General features: G+C 41.0%; 1 protein-coding gene across 2 annotated transcripts in view; it reads right to left on the minus strand.

Annotated features, from left to right (window-relative positions):
• The window catches only part of pcdh17 (protocadherin 17), a 331,294-nt gene that overhangs the window by 111,998 nt on the left and 199,892 nt on the right, over nucleotides 1–19,404 (minus strand). The window contains exon 4 of one of the 2 annotated variants that reach the window (XM_078545868.1): nucleotides 3,940–6,719. The exons of the other annotated variant lie outside the window; for it this stretch is intronic. Coding sequence (XP_078401994.1) covers nucleotides 6,028–6,719 — 692 coding nt within the window. The 3' untranslated portion in view covers nucleotides 3,940–6,027. Of the gene's footprint in view, nucleotides 1–3,939; nucleotides 6,720–19,404 lie in introns of those variants that run through there. 2 annotated transcript variants of the gene reach the window in all.

Below are 19,404 nucleotides of genomic sequence, written 5' to 3' on the forward strand. Positions count from 1 at the left end.
AATCTGGTGTTTAATACATTTCTAATGGGGGAATAATCTTCATTTCCTCCAGGTTTTGAAGGCGATTGATCAGAAGCAATTGGCATGTTCGAAAAGGCCCATGTCTGGTTCACTTTGATATGAATTTGTCATTACCTTTTACATTCAGCTTAGATATCTGCAACATAAAGATGGATGTTACATTCTGTATAGCTTCCTCCAGAAAGCTGAAGGTAATGCCCATCAGAAACCTAATGAGGGGATTCCAAGGGTTGGACTACAATTGCTGGAGGATAATTAAATAATCACTTGATCAAGGACTCAGGGCTTAACCTTAGCTGGATGCAGAAAGGCACCGTTACTGCTTAAGTTCTGCACCTCCAACTGATGGAATCACCATTCACTGAGGCGTAGTGTGGGTCAATGATGTGGTCAGGTGACAATACCGATGCATTTGCAAAGTTGATGGTATGTCACTCTGCTCATCATTTTGCTGAGGACGAAGTTCTTACTCTGGCTCGGAATGAAATTCTCACTCCTGCTCAGGATGAAGTCCTCACTTGGGCTGGGGATGAAATCCTCACTCGGGCTGGGGATGAAGTCCTCACTCGGGCTGGGGATGAAATCCTCACTCGGGCTGGGGATGAAATCCTCACTCGGGCTGGGGATGAAGTCCTCACTCGGGCTGGGGATGAAATCCTCACTCGGGCTGGGGATGAAGTCCTCACTCGGGCTGGGGATGAAATCCTCACTCGGGCTGAGGATGAAATCCTCACTCGGGCTGGGGATGAAGTCTTCACTCAGACTGGGGATGAAATTCTCACTCGGGCTTGGAATGAAGGCCTCACAACCGCTTGGACTGAAGTTCTCACTCTGGCTTGGGATGAGTTCGTCTTAGCTACTGTCCACTATTAGGGGCTCAAACTTGTGCTGGCTCATTGATGGAAACTTTGAAAGGTAAATCCACCACCGAGGGTTGGAATTCTTCCTTGACAACTCCAATCTAATGCTCAAACAGGCCGATTAGTCCTAGTTTGACAAAGCAGTGTGACTGTATTTCATGTTCCATGTTAGTGGACTACAGTTTAGGCACAGGTTGTGGCTTCTAAGCCCTGGCTCTTGCCAACTTATGCTTAAGTTCTTTGGGCCTTGAGAAATTAGTGTATACTTCATATTAGTGAAACAGAAACTTGTTGATTCCTGAGTTTTGTTTGGAGACTACTATGCCTAGCTGACAAAAAAAAAACTTATATGGGTCCTTTTTGAAGTTTGTTATAAATGTCTTTTCATGAAGAAACTGCATAATTCTAAAGTTTAGTCACTGGCCTCTAGGGCCTTTTGATCTTTAACATCCTTAGCAGCTTATTCATCACCCACTTGAGATTTTAGTTATGCCTTAACAAATAATGTGATGTTAGTGGGTGAATGCTATTATGTGTATTAATGAGGTTGTTTGTCTGAATTCCTGCTTTTAGTTTCAATGTACCATTATCTTTCAATCTCTTAAAACAGGCAGATGTTTTAGATCATTTAGATCCCATACTCTCCATGTTTATTTTCTACAGCATTGTTCCTTTCCTATGGTCATTTCCTGACAGGCAAATAATGGATTTCTTGTCTTTCCGATACAATTTTTCTCTTCTGATTCCCTTCACTGCTGTATATGGATTTCCCTTAGCTGCCATCCTCTAATTCAATTTAGGTTGAATATAGTTAAAAATCCTATGTCACTTTGATTATGGGAATGCTTCTTTGGCCATAATTCATGGTTAACTTGGTTAGGCTCCTGACTACTCAAATCCTCTAGGAAGAAGCTACCTTCCAAATGTGCCATACATTGCTTCCTTGATCTCCATTGGCCATATTCCTTTTTTTGAGATTCAGATACTGTAAAATAGATTTGCCTTTTTTCTGCTTTGTAGCAGGCCATCTTTTTTCTGAAACTATTTCAACAAAATAAACAAGTTAAATTGTTTTCAACTGGTGTTATGCACTTCTGTACGGACACTCTTGGCCTCTCCCTCCTCCCACACATACAAAATGAGATGTGATTCTTCCTTATCATCTTCAATTTCAAATCCATTTATTTTTCAAAATGTTTTTAGTTCTCTGCTCTGCCATGTTTATGCTCAAAGATCTCTTCTATTTGGTTCTTTATTTTTCTTGTTTTATGATGTTTTATACATTCTTTCTCATTTGGTTGTTATAAAGGCTGATTATCGTTCTTTTTTCTGGACCAATTAGCAGTCAACTGATTCCTTTGCTCCTTGTTGTGCCTAACCAGGTCTCTATGCTCACGGGGTGTGTTTTGTTTAACACCCATGAATCCATTTTTATGTTCCTCTCTTGTATTCCATTTTGGCTACTACTTTCGTACAGTACATTTGTTTGTGCTTACTTTTAAGAGGGCTTCCAGGTACTCCTCTTGCAGGTTCTTGTATTACAAACATTGATCTAAAATAACATCATGTAGTTAGTGTTCTTCTGACTGGTAAGTAGAACATCATGATCAGATGTGTTGAAATCTCTGACATAATAATATCTACACTAAAAACTTGTCATATGATGATGTCACTGGATTGACTTTTTCATGAAAGATGGAACAACAATTTTATTAATTTATTGTAAAGTTAAATTTATGACATTATGGGAAGAATTTTGCCCTCGTCGGGTGGGTTTGACAGGGGTGGCGGGTGGGGGCAGTCGGGAAGCCGACTGCTGCCCATGATCCGGGCCGGACTGCGATTTCACTCTGGTGGCCAATTAAGGCCTGCCCAGCATGAAATGCGAGCCTCAGCGCTGCCTGTGTGGAGAGGGGTAGGAGGGCGAGCGCAAACATCGCGCATGTGTGCAGGTGCACACTGGAAAGGCTCCCTGAGGCATAGAGCTCCCTCAGGGAGATGAACAGTTTTGAAAATAAAAAATTTTAAATTGTTAAAAAACATGTCCCCTCATGTGACTCTGTCACAAGCGCAGGGGCATGTTCTTTCTGAAATGTTAAAATTTATATGTTATTTTCAGTTGCTGTTGGAAACCTCATCCCGTCCGTGGATGAGGCTTCCTAAGAAATGAAAAGGCCGCTTAGCCTTTTCACTTGCCCGCCAATGAAAAATAACATTTAATTAAATCTTTAAATGGCCTTAATAGGCCTTTTAATTCTCGGCGGGCGTGCTACTGACTCCTGCGCGCGTCCGCTGACCAAAGTATCACGCGAGCGCGTGAAGACAGCAGGACGCTCACCCGGTGTCATCGCGCATCATTTTACGCTTGAGCACACGCCCGCTTGCTCAGCAAAAAATCCTACCCTATATCTTTTAAACACTGTTAGGTTACCATTCAGTAGGTCACACTATAGTCTGACAGTAGATCAGAATTAACACTGCTACAAAATCATGACTTACTAATTTTTTTGCTTTTGAAAGCTTGGAAAAATAATTGTTCAATTCTATTGATTGGACTTTTATGCTGCTTTGCCATCACACTGACATTAGCAAATGCAAACTGTTGATCCTCGTGTTCTGTAATATAATCAGTTGTATGACTGACATTACAAAATTCTTAATTTCTTGTGAGGTGTGGGTTTATTCACCAATTTATATCATACGCAGGACTCCAATGTAACATCAGTTGTCAGCAATATACACAATGGGATCAGTCGGGGTAAAATTTCATATTTTTGGAAAAGGTATTTTAAGCTGTTAGTTTTCATCAATGGCAGGTTTTAATATCTAATCACAATGTCAGTAGTTTTCTTCAGCTAAGACACTCTTGTAGTAAGAATATATTGTTGTCTAACCTACTAAACAAGGAATGCAATTTGTTGGCAACCAGATAACTGGTTTTGACAGTTACAGTACCTTGCATTACTCATTGGAGCTGCACATCAATAATCACAGAGAGATGTCCTGTGGTACAGACAGCCCAGAATACTTCCGTGGGTTTAATGAATGCAAAAGCATGTATCACTGATGTTAGTAATTGCTTTAATTCTTTGTCCTCATTTTCCAAATAGATCACATTAAAACACAGCCATTTAACAATAGCAGTTGAGTTATTCCATACAACATATGCTGTTCTCACCAGTTGCCCAGTGTAGCTCTGAGCCCTATGGGGTGACAGGGACTGATAAATGCAGAGCACCAGCCCAAGGACCAAGGGGAGCTGAGGAAGTCAGGACCTCAATCAGGCTTCATTCAATTACATTTCACGTCAACAAACCTTGATAGCAAAAATCCCTCCTGAATACCGCTCTGATTAATGGTGCTTGATGCCAAAATAATGTAATTAGGCAATAATGAGTGGGTGTATATTATGCTGGCTATCAAGACTAGCTGTTGACCTTGGTGACTTCTACTCAAATTAGAAAACAAATAGCCTGAAAGTACAGTTTAATGAGCCTGTGCAAAGACCTCATTGCTATTCAGCATTATTTTTTTATAGTTTGTTGTTAATTAAAATGTTGAGGTTATGTTTTTATTAAGCTGATATGGACTTAATGGAAAACACTTCACAAAAATGGACAGTAACGTGACTAAATAATGAAGAGGCCGTAATGTGACTAAATAGTGTCACAGATGAATTTTCAGCTCAAGTTGCTTTTCTTAGTTATCACTTCTTGTGTGAGCAATTATTAAGCAAGGGTGTTGCTCCTTTTTAGCTATCAAGTTGAGTTAACCTGACTTCGGTCGATTCTACATAAACTGCAGCGCACACGAAAAAAAACTCAACAATATAGAAACGTTTCAAAATATGGAGACAATTCCAAGATATTACTGACAAATACACATTTCTAATTCAGTCACCATACTTTGAATGGTTGATATACTTGAAGGGTTACTTTGAAGCATACATTACTGGCTTGTTAAACAGAATCTGCTTGTGTACACTGCTTCCCACATTTCAAAGGGAAAAAGGGGAAAATAGTGAAATTAAACTCATAGAGTTCGACAGCTACTAAGGCAACATTTGCCAAATACAATATAAGCCCAAATATTTTGCAACACAACTATATATTAATTTAATAAAATACACAATATAGCTTTTAGTACAATTAACAAGTTTGGCTCATATGCACTGATATTGCAATAAATCAATTAAAAAGCTAGATTCAGTGTAAACACTCCATGATTCTTACATTTGCACATCAATATGTTTTGCTTTGCTAGTACTTAATAGGTATTCCCCTTAACGAGTCATTTTAGTGTCCATCTACAAATATGGAACAGTATTTCTTCATCTGGGACACAATATATTTTACCATTGGACAATAATAGGGTGACAACATTTTGATGACTAAAATGTAGAGGAGGAATTTAAACAACTGGACACTAAAATGTCACTCTTTGGTAGTACAGCTTAGAGAATAACCAGAATAACCATTTTGTACTTGTTTTGTATTCGGTCTGAGAGCATGGGGCAAATGTTTTTTGTCTGAACAACACATTTTACAGAAATATTTTAAAGTGGGTTTATACAAAATATCTAGATGTGCATCATTGCTTAATGATTCAGAATGAAATACCCCATGAGGTGACAATCAATGATGCAATGTTCACTGCAGATAAACCTAGTTCATAAGGACACCTACATCAGCTGACAATAACTGTACACTCTGAATTAAAGATTTGCAATGTTTACTGGAAAGCTGATACCTGCTTCTTATCAATTCTGCCCCTCATTGTTGCCTGTTAATGTATTTTTTTTATGCAGAGCTGATTAGCTTGACAACACCCACACTTTCCACTTTTTCATTGCAAGGAAGGGCATATATTGAGATTGTCAATTCAATTCAGTGAATGAAACATAGCCATTTTTCATAACTATTCTGGTGAAAACATAAGTATTTTCTGTTTCCTCTGACACAAAAAAAACAATGAAAAGTGCGCAAATGTGCACTTTGAATTCTAACTCACAGACACTAACCAACATCATCTTTCCTTGTATTCTGCCATTGGTGCTTCACCATCTGAAAAAAAATGCTGCCTTGACACTTTTGAGTGATTTGTCCTTTAGAAGAAAGGTAGTCAACTGTCATTAATTACACAGTGTTCACTTTCTCACAGTTGAAGGGTCATTTCCTCGACAATCTTGTAAAAGTTTGTCGATTTCTCGAACTACCTGCTCAGCGTCCACACCATCCCGTCCTAGCTCCCGGCTAGAGGGTTCGTACTGGTCCAGGACAGTGTCCACCTCATTGAACTCCCGGCCAACTCTGGAGTGTACATCTGCAAAGACCGTTGCCACTGCTTCAGGTGTAATAAAGTGGCTGTCACGTTGTTTATCAGGTGATGGGTAGTGGGTATCAGATGTTAAATATTGGGCGGTTGACTCTGTTGATGTGTCAGCCATTTTCTGCTTCACCTCAAATGCAACCAGAGGTCGTTTACTTGAGCTGTTACTGCCTGCAACTGAAGTCTTGTCTGGACTGCTTGCAGCTGATGAGACCTCTTGCAAGAGAGGACTTAGAGCGCGCTTAGCTTTTAAATAGGGTTTTACATTTGCAACGAGAATGGTGTGCTCTCGTTTGTCCTTCCCAAAAGTACAGAAAGTTTTTTTCCCAGCAGGAGTCGTGTTTTCTTGAGTTTCTGATTCAACTGTGGCCTCTACTGCTGGTACAAAAAGATTCCGGCGATAATCTGAACATTCAGCTTGGTTCGAGACAGGGAACTGAGGCATCCAACACTTATCTGAGTGGCCCAAGACACGGCATTCATCTGTACAGTTGACACAGTCCTCCTTCTCTGTAGAAAAAACAAGCAAAACCTATTATGCCTTAGAAAACTGCTTTAGTCAGTGGAACACTCATATTAAAGTAGTTTAATCAACTGTCCTAGGTAGCCAAAATCAGTAGTTGGCAGCAACATTCAAAAGGGTAAACCTTTTAACTTAACTGGACTTCAGATTGCTTAATCCGACCTCCCACTCTGTAATCTATATTTGTGTGTGTGAACCTTGAGTGTGTTTGTGTTTGTGTGTGAAAGTTGGGGCATTTCTGTCACTTCAAGCAGTCAGGTCTCAAAAGCTAAAATAGCTCAAATGTAAATGATATTAAATAACAAGAGGTGACATTTTCCTTAATAGTTACATGTAGCATCTACACTCAACATATACCTCATGCTCAATATGTATTTTGGCTGAGTAAAGGTCAATTTAAATGCCATATTATAAATACAACCATTAAAACACGTTAAAATTATCCCCAAAATGAGTGAATTTATATGAGAATAGCTGCCAGCTTAAAATTACTTTATAATATTCTTTCTGCAACTAAAAATGCTGAGATATAACAAGCTCTGAAATGCACTGGAGACTACATTTTCATTTTATTTACTTATATTAATGTTATGAAGCCACACTTCATTAAAAAAAGACTTTATGAATTTACTGGCTGGAAACCATGAATTGAATTTTTAAAAGGCTAAAGCCACATTCCAAGGACCTGCATATTTGCATCACTGTACTTTCCACATTCCAAAACCTTTGAAATGGAGACAGCCTGCCTACAAAAACTCACCAGGAACAATTCCCCATTAGCAAAGCATTAAGAAATCACCTGGGTACTTTGGTCGAGACAAACCGTTAGATCTAATCACTTCACAATGTGACTTTGGTTATGGAAGGATGGTGCCGAAACGTAATCTAATCATATAAGCCAAGCAACTGGAATCCACTAACAATGACCATATTTGTGTCACTGGGCAGTTGGGGAGAGGTCATGTGACATACCAGCTAACTCTTTGTGTGCTTAAGCACCTGTTTTCGCTGCAGACCTCAGAAGCAGAAAATATACCAAAGTGGCAAGACACAAGTGTCTTTCTCTTTCTCGCCATAAAATTTGCAAATTTCAAAACCTGTTTGCTGTTTTTTGACCCTCCATGTGCCGCAGGCAGAGATTTTAAGAAGAACGCAACCTTGCACCTGCTATCTTCAGAAGAATGGATAAATCACCTATCTACATCTTTAAACTGCCTCGACATGAACCCAGAAGGGTCACTGAGGCAAGTTGCCAACATTCACGAAGGTAAACCTTTTAACTTTACTGGACTTCAGATTGCTTAATCTGACCTCCCACTCTGTAATCTATTTTTGTGTGTGTGAACCTTGAGTGTGTTGTGTTTGTATGTGAAAATTGGGGCATTTTTTAATATTATTCTTAGACTGGGTGTTATGGTTGGAGAGAGAGATGGCAGGATAACTTTTCCCCATTCTCCTCACTTCTCGGGTGACTGCAACAAGGTGTGAGTTTAGAGGGAGCGCTTGTGTGTTTAGGGAGAGCGTTTTACCTTTTCAGTGTTGTGACTTTCAGTAATGGACACGAAACAGACTTTTGGGTAAGCTTAAATCAGAAGAAAAAGTTTAAATCAGAAGAAAATATATTTATTCACACAACACCCCAGAATGTAAATACAACAAAAATGCTCACTCCCTCATGCACAGAGGCAGACACACACAAGTAAAGATGGATTTTAGAGAATGAAGCATGCAGCGAGACGAATAACAAAACACAAGAAGCAAATCACATTCAGAATGAGTCCTTCAAGGTGCATTTGTGAAGGCCTGGATGAGTTCTCTATCGTGGGTGTTTGGAGATGAATGCAAGCTGGAAGTCTCTGGATTTCCAGAAGAGGTTATGGCCAAGTTTCTGTAGGGGTGAATCTTTGCAGGTGAAAATTAATTAGTCCCCCTTGCACTGCCCAGGTTGGCTGGTTGTTAGGCAGGGTTCTGTTTTTCTGGTTGGAGGAATGGTCCCTCTTGTTCTGATGGTTTCTGGACTGATTTCTCTCTGGTTCTTGGAGTAAAAGTTTTGTTAACTGAAGATGGTTTTGATCACATGACCAGTACTTTTGTTGTCCACTAAGAATGATTTGGAAGTCAGAAACCATTGCTACAATGCGGAAATGGAAAGGTTATTTGCACCTACTTAGGATGAACTGGTTTCTGTGTAGCCCTTTGTTAGGCTTTGAACTTGAAGGCATGAAGTCTAGACTTGGGTTTTGGGTAAATACCCAATTAATAGGAGATGTAAATTCACAAGTGGTTTTGCATTTATGGGAGGGCATTCTACCCATGGTCATTTACATTTTAAGAACTTTCCGGGAACATGTTCAAACATGAGTTAATCCTTTCTGTCAGAAATCACAAAAGGTCACCTGACCCTTGGTGGCCATCTTGGACAGCGTTATGACCATTTTCTAAAGTTAATTTCAAAAATTCCACATTGACTGAAGTCCATATCTAGAAAGTTAGGAATATGATATCCTTACTGGGCATGACATAGAAAATAGTATTGTACTTAACCTACAAAATACTCAAGGAAGCCTGCCGGTTCATTTCTTTTATAGTCAAATTAAACAATCATTGAAATGGCAAGCACATCCTTTAAAAAGAACCCCACTGTGGTGAAACCATGAGTGGTAAAAGAGGGAATCCATTCTACCTTTCCTTACCTGGTTGCAACAGAAATGTGGTTCAGATCCCAGTTGGAGCAGTGGAGATTAAAGCTGGAATTCCAAGCAAAAAGTGGGCAAAGAGAGGGGCAGGTACAGAAGGAGGAAGAGATAATTCCAGGAAAAGGAGAAAGAATGAACTTTCCAGAGGGAAAAGAAAGAAAGGGAATCAAGGCAGCTTGAGTAGGGAAAGGTCCACTGGTACAGTAAGGACACCACAAGTGAGATAACTGACCCGAGCTCGAGACTGGTTTTGAGCTCTTCAAGCACTCACAACTGATACTAAAGGCTGGTAAGGGTGATGTGGAAGCATTTTTCATCTCTTTTGAAAAGCTTGCAAAGGAGTTAAAATGGCCAGTGGAGCAATGTACCCTTCTACTGCAAATTAGATTGACTGGAAAAGCACATGAGTTTTATTCCCTATTGTCTAATGAGAGTTTGTCAGGCTATGAAATGACCAAAAATGCTATCCTGAATGCATACAAGCGGAGGTGTACCACCCAAAATTCAAAACTTTCCGAAAACAGTCCAAACTTACATTGAATTTGAAAGGGTTAAACAGCTCACTTTTGACCGATGGATTTGGGTGCTTAAAATAGATCCTACCTAGGACAACCTCTCCTCGAGGTGTTCAAAAACTCACTTCCCATTTCCATAAAGACCCACATAGAGGAAGAAAGAGCCTTCAAAGCAGTTGGGCAGCCTTCATAGCAGATGACTATGAATTGGCACACAGATTCTTAACTCAAAGTAAACTGGGATCTGGTAGTTCTTACAGGCTAGGGAGAGATAAGAGGGATGTCAAGGAACCCAAAACGGGCTAGAGAGAAAAGGGGTATAGTGAAGGAAAAACAGATTCAGTCCCCAATATTTAGAAGAGGGAACCAAGATGGCAAATGGTAGGGGCCCGCCCAGTGTGTTTTTATTGTGGAACATCGGATGGAGAATTGTTGGCATGCCAAAAGGCCAACAGGGGGAGCTGTAGTCAAGGCAGTGTCCACAGCCATGAAGGTCATAAAAGACCTACGTTCCAATGTGGCAGAGAGCCAGAATATCTACCAGGGCGTTTAAAGGGAAGATGACCCCTAGTTTGTCTAAAAAGCCAGAAAAGGAGATAAGCATTCTCAGAGATATGGTTGTTTGCAAACTTTGCCCATGGCAGGAGAGGGAGATTTTCCGCCCAAAATCAAAGCGTGCAAGTTAAGGGACTTACTGAAGAATGTGTAGAGGTTCCTTTAATAAAGATATTTCTGCAGAGTGAGCTAGTTACAGGGCTAATAATGGTGGGGATGACCTCAAGCTTTCCCATGCAGGGGGTGGGGCTTTTATTAGATAATGACTTGGCAGGTTGGGAGTTTTTTCCCCAATGAGTCCAGGGCAGTCCACTGAGGCTGAGAAAGCTGAAGGGGACAAGTAAAATTCTGCACAAGCTCAGGTGGCTGAGGGAGTCCTGAAGATCCCTCAGAATGTGATAGTGCTAGTCAAGACTAAGGAAACTAAAGGAAAGCCAACAGAGTTTAAAGAGGCCAGGGTAGATCCCATAGAATTTAAATAGGCCAAAATAGAGCCACAGGAAAGCAACAGGGGTGGAACAGAAGTGGCAGAGAATGAAAGGGATGCAGCAGAAGTATGGTTAGTAGAGACCTTTCTCCAAGACTTAAATAGGGATCAGGAAGGTTCCCAAACAGACCAATGAAAAATGAGAGGGACGCCTCACCTCGTGCCACAGGGTAGTGCAGTGGAAGCTGGACAGCCACCTGCGGGCAAAGGTGTCCCAGAGGACATGGGACAGGTTGGGGAGAAAATCCATTCACCAGGTAAAGAGAAAAGGGAAGGTAATGCACATGAAATCACTATGAATTTACCCACTGCAGAATCAAATGGTCAGATTTTAACTTCAACTCTAACTAAATCCAGCAAGTAACCAACCTTCAAGAGCCATATACCCTTTAACTTTACTGGACTTTGGATTGTTTAATCTGACTTCCCACTCTGTAATCTATTTGTGTGTGTGTGTGTGTGTGTGTCTGTGTTGGAACATTTTTACTATTTCACTTAAACCAGATTAAGTACACTAAAGACTATCCTCTTTTCTTTTTAAAAACTCAAGCACACCCACTTGTTTGTGTCTTTTATAGTTATGGCACATAAACAGTCAAACACTCATTGAATTAGCAAGCACATCCTTTATAAAATAAAACCTTGCTGCAGTCAAAGGAGAAGTGGGAAAAGAGGGAAGCCATCCCAGCCCTCCTCACCGTTTCGTAACATTAGAATAAAATCACTTTGGTTGCATCTTATTCTGAAGAAATGTTTCCTCCAAATCTTCAGAACTGAAGAAGAATCATACAGACTCGAAATGTTAACTGTTTCTCTCTCCACAGATGCTGCCAGACCTGCTGGGTTCTTCCAGCATTTTCTGTTTTTATTTCGGATTTCTAGCATCTGCAGTATTATGCTCCCTTAACTTTGTAATCTCACTGCTTTGCATGGTTTAGTAATTTGATGATTGCTAATGAATAATAATAGATACCAGGATTTTCTCATAATGATCATTATAGCAGTACGATTTATGGCATGGGTAATTTTTTTTCATTTTAACTGTAAGCACATGCAAGGACTTTGCAGAAAAAGACTTGCATTTATATAATGCTTTTCATGACCACTGGACATCTCCAAGTGTTTTACAGTCAATGAATTAGTTATATTTCAAAACAGGAAATGCAACAGCCAATTTGCACGCAGAAAACTCCCACAAACAGAAACGTGATAATGACCGGATGTATTTCTGTGATCTTGATTGAAGGATAAACATTGGCCAGGACAACACCCCAGCTCGTCTTTGAAATAGTGTCGTGGAGTCTTTTATATCCGCCCAAAGAAGCAGATGGGCCTTGGTTTAACACACTTCCTGCACTGGAGTGTCAGTCTTGATTTTGTGCTATAGCCCTAGGATAGGACTTGAACCTAGAATCTTCCAACTTAGCGGCAAGAGTGCAACCAACTGAACCACAGCTGACACTCTAAGCATATCCTTGGAACTGTTGGGGGCAAATGTGTCATTATACCTTGATGTTGTTATGACCTATCATGTTAATAAGAATTAATTTGTATTTATGTAGCACCTTTCATCATATTGGAACATGCTAAAGTGTTTTACAATCAATGCAGTACTTCCGAAGTGTAGTTACTGCTGTAATGTAGGGAAATGCAGCAGCCATTTTGCACACAGCAAAGTTCCAAAAACAGTAAGGGGATCAATGACCAGACAATCTGTTTTAATTATAGGTTAAATAGCAGTGGAGAAGTCTTCCTCTAGTCAGTACGTGTAGCATTATCATAAATATCCTAAGATTTCCTATCTTCACTATCTCTGGTAAAACACTTTCTTTATATTGCTTAATGTAAGGTTTGACATTGCCTGCAGTGTTGTGAAGTGAATGGGCAGCACTATTCTTCAGGGATGCTGAGAACCACCGAGAGGATCTGGTGGCTCTGCTGGCAGAACAAACACAGTCACTGCTGCCAGAAGCAGAGGCCACCATGTTTTCTGGCCCTGAGATGGGCTGAGATGTGGATTACTAATAGCTGACCTTTCCAAACACCCATCTGCCGGGAATGGAGCATAAGCTTGAATGAAAGAAGCGAAGGGTCGATTCCAGTGTGACAGCATTCTCAGACTTACAGAGGAGTATCTATTAAATCAGGGATGAGCTGATTTGGCAATTTCTCAATTGGTTCAACAGCAACTTGTACTTATATACTGTTTTTAATGCAGCAAAAAGTTCCAAAGCAATTTACAAGAAGGTTAGCCATCAATATCAATATCACTTAGCCATAGGGGATATTGGATCTGAATTCCATTGGAGTGGCAGTCAGAGTCGATTGCCACTCGGCTCCTAGTTTTTTACCTCAAATTTTTTTCCATCCTATCTCACCCGACCTTCGGACTCAGGCTGGGTGAGATCCGGGCAGTGCAGTTCGCTCCTGGGGCCTAGTGTCAAGGGCAGCTCTGTCGGATGCAAAGACACCATGCCTCCTTTTTTACGGCACTAGCTGCCGTGAGCCAAGTAAGTTAAAGGTCAGCTAAGTTTAAAGGTCATTGACAGGCCAGGGAGAAGCTAAGTATATAAGGTAAGTGGGTTGGATTAGGGGGGGAGGAGGGATTTTGGGGGTGGGAGGAGTCTTTGGTTGGGAATCGGGTCAGGCCTCGGAGGTGAGGCAGGGTCGGGTCTCGAAAGGGGTCAGGTTGGGCATCAGTTGTGGAGGGGGGTGGTTCAGGTTGGGCCTCGGGGTGGGGTGGGGGAGCCCTGTGGGGGTCGGGGGAGTAGTTGGGTGAGTGGGGAGCATCCCTGGAGGTTTCAGGGGTGTGAGGGGAGTCCTGTGCGTGGGGGGAACGCTTTGGGTCTGCACAATAGTTAGACCCAAACTAAGCTAGAAGTGCTTTTAATTGTTCTAACTTTTTCTGGGTAACTCTTGATGTAACCCAGTCAGGACCATCTGAGGTTTGCGATTTAAATCCCATTTTTGGATCGTTCCCAGTGCAGGGCAATTGCCCAGTGGAAGTTTGCACGTCCGAGCAATTGTCATGCAAACTTTACCTGTGAACTTCCAGGGGGTTCCCCAGGCATCTTTGGGATACCCGCTCAATATGACGCCCTGGAGCTTGGAAGTTATGGCCCATTTGGTTCGATGATCAACTGCTTGGTCTGACAGATAAATCGCTAGGGACATCCTAAAAGAACAGAGTACATCAAGTTATGAACATATTTATGGCTTGGTGGTGGCCTCTCTCAGCCAAATCTGTCGGCTGATTTTGAGCCAACTCAAGAGACTTGAACACAAAACCCATAATGACATTTTACTGCAGTGCAAAGGGATTGCTGCACTGTCGCAGATACATTCTTTGGAATGGACTGTTAAAATGAAGTGTTGAAAAGAAACAACTGCACTACTCAAAGAACAGAGACATCTTCCCATTGTCCATACAACATATATCACTGAACCAATGTTACTAAAACAGATTATCAGGTCCTCATAGCATTATTGATGCGGGACTTTGATGTGTGCAAATTGGCTACTGCGTTTCTTACATTACAATAGTTAATACACTTCAAAAGTAGTTCATTGGCTGTAAAGTGCTTTGGGCTCTCCTGAGGTCATGAAAGGTGCCATATAAATACAAGTTTTCTTCCTTTTCATAAATCTTAACATTAATTTGTATTAACATATCAAAATAATAACAATGGCAGCAGGGCTTTTGCTACAATGCTGTGATCTGATGCAGACTCTTCTGTGCACTTCTGTTCACCATAGATTTGTTTGAAAGTCTTATTTAATTTGCCAAGTGGTGATGCTGAGCAGAGGCCAGATGCTTCACCACTGGAAGGAAAGTAAAAAATCTGTGAGTGATTTATGCCAGGTTGTTTGTGACATGAATTTGGAAATATTTAGTTAGAAAGTGCAGAGGTCTCCTGCTCACTAATCAGCCAGGGAACAGCAGCAGATGCAGGGTTAGAGAATGAAAGAGAAGAAAACCACATTTAAAGAAAGGACACAATATGCGATTAGATAGAAATTTACAGCAGGATGTCGAAAAATTTTCAAACAATTTATTCACTGCTCTCTCCTGATAACTAGGCTGTACAATTGGTCTTGCAGGCTCTTTCATTTAAGCAACTGAGTTCCTTTACTCACATACCCTTGACATGGTTTCACTTAACTTCCCCGTTTAACAACGTAAGTATCTCTGGTACTTAATGAAAGGCATCTGTTCAAGCACAGATGCCTATTATCCGTGAGTGATAAACGAGCCTCATCATCTTGGTTCAAGTCACTAGGTTCACTGCCTCACTCATTAAAACACTTTAGAAATCTCTGCCTCTTATTAATCTGTGGCTCCACTATCACCCAAAAAGTAAGGAAAGAATTTCAAGTTAGAGTTTATGATGTTGCACATCCAGTGGGGATGACAGAAAATCCCACAGCACCATTGAGCTCAGTATTTACATCCCAATATAGGTGTGCACTGCAGCAAGATGGGAGTGAGAATTTATGAAATTTACCCCTTAATCTAATAATTTCAATGTTTCAAAAAAGGAAAGCAACTCTTATGGATAAAAAATTAACCCCTGATGTCTCCCCTGTTATTTTTTAATTCATTTTGAAAATCATATTAAAGAACTTGTACAATGTGGGTGGAATTCTGCCCATAAGCATCAGTTTGGATCATCCTACATGTTACGTGGACCAATTTCATGTGATCTATGTGCCAAATGTGGGCCTTTACTTTGTTCCATGGTTTGCTGTTGCAGCACAATAGGGTCCAGTATCAACCTTGGCTCAGTGGTAACATTCTCATCTCTGAGTTAGAGCGTTGTGGGTTCAGATCCCACTTCAGAGACTTGAGCACCAAATCTAGGCTGACTGTGCAGTACTGAATTGGTGCTGCACTATTAGATGTGCCTTCTTTCAGATGAGACATAAAACCTTGAGGGTGGGTGTAAAAGATCCTACTGGCGTTATTGTGAAAAAGGCAGTGGGGTTCTGGCCAATATTTATTCCTCACTAAAAAACAGATTATCTGGTCATTATCCCAGTGCTGATTGTGGAACCTTGCTGTGTCCTTGTCCTTGCAAGTCCTTCTATTTTGCCTGACAGAGGCAGTACGCTAGAGGTGGCAGATTAACCAAAACTGCACCATTGATCTCTGGGTGTCCCCCAAGATCCAACAAAACTTCCTACAGTCAATACCATTCCTCTACTGAGGTGCACCATAGGCACTCACTAGGGTAGGTGAACCTATTAAGTATTTTTGAAGTGTAGTCACTATTGTAATATAGGAAACAAATGATGCCATGGGATCATTTATGTTCATCCGAGAAACAACACCTTAAAAAGTTCGGCGCTCCCCATGTACTAGACTGAAGTGTCAGCCTAGATTATGTGCTTACGTTTTTGAACCTACAACTATTTGACACAAAGGCAAAATGTCACCACTGATATGGCTGAGGTAAAAGTAAAAGCATGATGCTTTCCCTGAGGATATTCAGTTAGCAGGAATTATGAATAAAATATATATATATCATGAAGGGAGCTAAAACCAACCTGAACTTGTACACCATTACTTAATGGGGAAAAAAGTACAATACAGTTCCTTCTCCAAGCCGTGATGGTGGTTCATTACTTCCATAGCTGAGAGGTGAAGAAATTGGAAAACCCACCATGCACTATGTACAGAACAGAAATGCAGTTTTTATTTTTCAACATTTGTAAAGTTATTATGGTATTCTAGTTTTAGATTTTGTCCCTATGTTTCAAACATTTATCTTGGCTTCCAATTTTCAGGTTATTTTCATTTCTTGAATGCTAGTCTTTTATTTGTCTCACCTTGACTGTATTTAATGATTAGGTTCCTCTCCTACCATTGGGTTAATCTTCTGTGCTTTGGAGTTAAGACAGCTCTTAATGGTCAAGAACCCATCAACTGATACGTCTGGGTGTGTGGTGCAAACAAGTTTTTAGTTACTTTCCATTTTCATAATATTGATCCAACTAAATTGTCATAACTGGGATGATGCAATGCGGTTAGGGATAGTGAGAGAAGCCGATGGGGCCTTACCATGAGTTGCACATTAAAATTTTTGTCATGTCAAGGCTCCCTTTCTACATGCACATGGCAGAATAAGAATTCCAAGATGTAATGGCTTTGGGGTTAAATAATCAAATCACCTGTTTGCTTAGTCTCTTCAACCTCAGAAATTGTGGGTTCATACTGCTGAACATTTTGGGAAGAAATATGAAGGATACAAGGAAGGAAATGGGACAGATCATGTGAGGTGGAGAATTTGTTGTGGGAAGTGGATTTGCTGGATTTTAGCCCCTTGCAGCCTGTGAACAAAGTTTCTGGTTGGGGATTGCAGGCAGGTCCTCCTTCTCTATGTCTCCCAAAAACATTGGGATGAGTCCGGGGCATTTCTGGGCTTCTCCAGGGATTGCACCCAGCACCCTCTTTTGGGGTACAATAGGTGTCATGCTTGCTGGGAGCATTCTTTATGGATCTTCCAAAGGTCCATACAGTAGAGGTAAAATGTGAACCAACATCAAAAGGAACTGAGCACCTTCTATGGTCACAGTTCTCCCACTTTTGGAGCGAAACTATTTTCCAGAAGATATTTCTATTTGGGCCTTTATGGGCCTCTGGTGTCCCACTGACCATTTTGGAGCCACAGAGGTAGGCTTCAGTTTCCTGACACTTCTTCATGGCAGGGATCTTCCACAGGCATGAATTGTACCTGATAACTTCAAGGTCCCCAACAGTGCTCCCCCAACCCCATGATTTGAGATGGAGGTGCACATCCTCCATTGTCAGCAGCCAGGTATTCCAGCTCTGCCATTTTACTGGCGGCAGAGCTGGATCCCATGATTTCAGGGCTTTATAGGATCTCTTTAAAAAGTTGCAATGATTCTGGAAGAGGGAAACCGTCATCACAGTGAGTTATTGAGGTAGTGAAGTAACATCACGACTGGAGAAACAGTGATTCTTAGTGGAGAAAGCATAGTCAATTGTCACCTCGTATAAACCCTTGATCCCAGAGGACCCGTGTTTTATAGATGCATTTATCAAGCGTATTACATACTGTAAAGAACAAATTAGGATAATAAGATGCCTGGAAACCTGGTCAAGAATTACAAGGCTATAACTCAATGAAGCACTTCCGATAATGCCATAAAACTGCAAGAGCAAAGTTTGAGCAGAACCCCAATACTGGATTACTGCTTCACCTTGTTGCCACATATCTGGCATTAAGTATTTTATATGTAGTTATAGCCTAGATTTTCTTTTGTGTGTAGAGCAGAGTTTCTCATTTTTAACTGATACATGGGACAGAATTTTTGGGTCTTCGGGCAGGCGCGGTGGGCGGGCCCGGCAGTGGCCCCTGACCGCGATTTCATGCTGGCTGGCCAATTAATGACCAGCCAGCGTGAAAGGCACGCTGAGAAGCTCAGCGCTGCCAGGGTGGGGAAGGGAGGAGTGTGAGCGTAAAAGTATGTGCATGTGTGGGGGAGTGCGCACTGAAAGACTTCTGAAGGCAGGGAGGTGCAGAATATTAAAAGCACAAATTAAAATTCTGAAAATGTACAAAACATGTCCCCACATAAGACTCAGTGACATGAACATAAACATTATTATAATTGTCAAAATTAAAAAAAAATTAATGTTGAAAACCTCATCCCGCCCGTGGATGAGGTTTCCTAAAAAATCCAAGGGCCGTCTGGCCGATTTGCCCACCCGCCAACCGTAATGTTGGATGGGAAGCAAAAAATAGGTTTAAATTAATTGTTTAAGGGCCTCAATAGGCCTCTTAATTGTCGCCGGGCGTGCTGCCGACTCTCGTGTGTGCCTGCCGACTGAAATATTGCGCGCTATTTTAGGCCCGATCGGGTCGGGCATGCGCCCGCCCACAGGATGTAAAATCCTGCCCATAGTATCTATACTAAATGCAACAGAGGTGGTATGTTAGGGATGGCAGGATAAAAAGATAGAGACACATTGCTGATGGCATATGCACCAATGCCATGGACACTAAACGCATATCAATTTTTCCCCAGCTGGATACTAGAAACTGTTTTATAAATGCACACTATAGAAACTGAAGGTAACTAGGTACTTAAAATCCATTTTTAGTGCTTCAACACTGTGACCTTGTTAGTGATACTGAGCATATAAAATTCAACGTGATTTTGAGCCTTTTTTCTTGCAGGTAATATTTTAGAGCCACAAAATTCAATAAGGCTCAAAAATGGGTGCAGGATTCATGATTAATCCCTGCCTGTTCCCTCTGATGTAGGCAGCACACAGACATTAAGCACGCTGTTGAGTGCCTGCATTCACTCATAAGGAGTTAACATAAGTTCAAGTTAACCTGCGCTACTTAAAGAAAGCCTGCTCCTCCTAAAGGGCTGGTGCATTTTGACT

The sequence above is a fragment of the Cetorhinus maximus genome, chromosome 7 (assembly GCF_964194155.1).
Source record: "Cetorhinus maximus chromosome 7, sCetMax3.hap1.1, whole genome shotgun sequence".
Classification (NCBI taxonomy): Eukaryota; Metazoa; Chordata; class Chondrichthyes; order Lamniformes; family Cetorhinidae; genus Cetorhinus; species Cetorhinus maximus.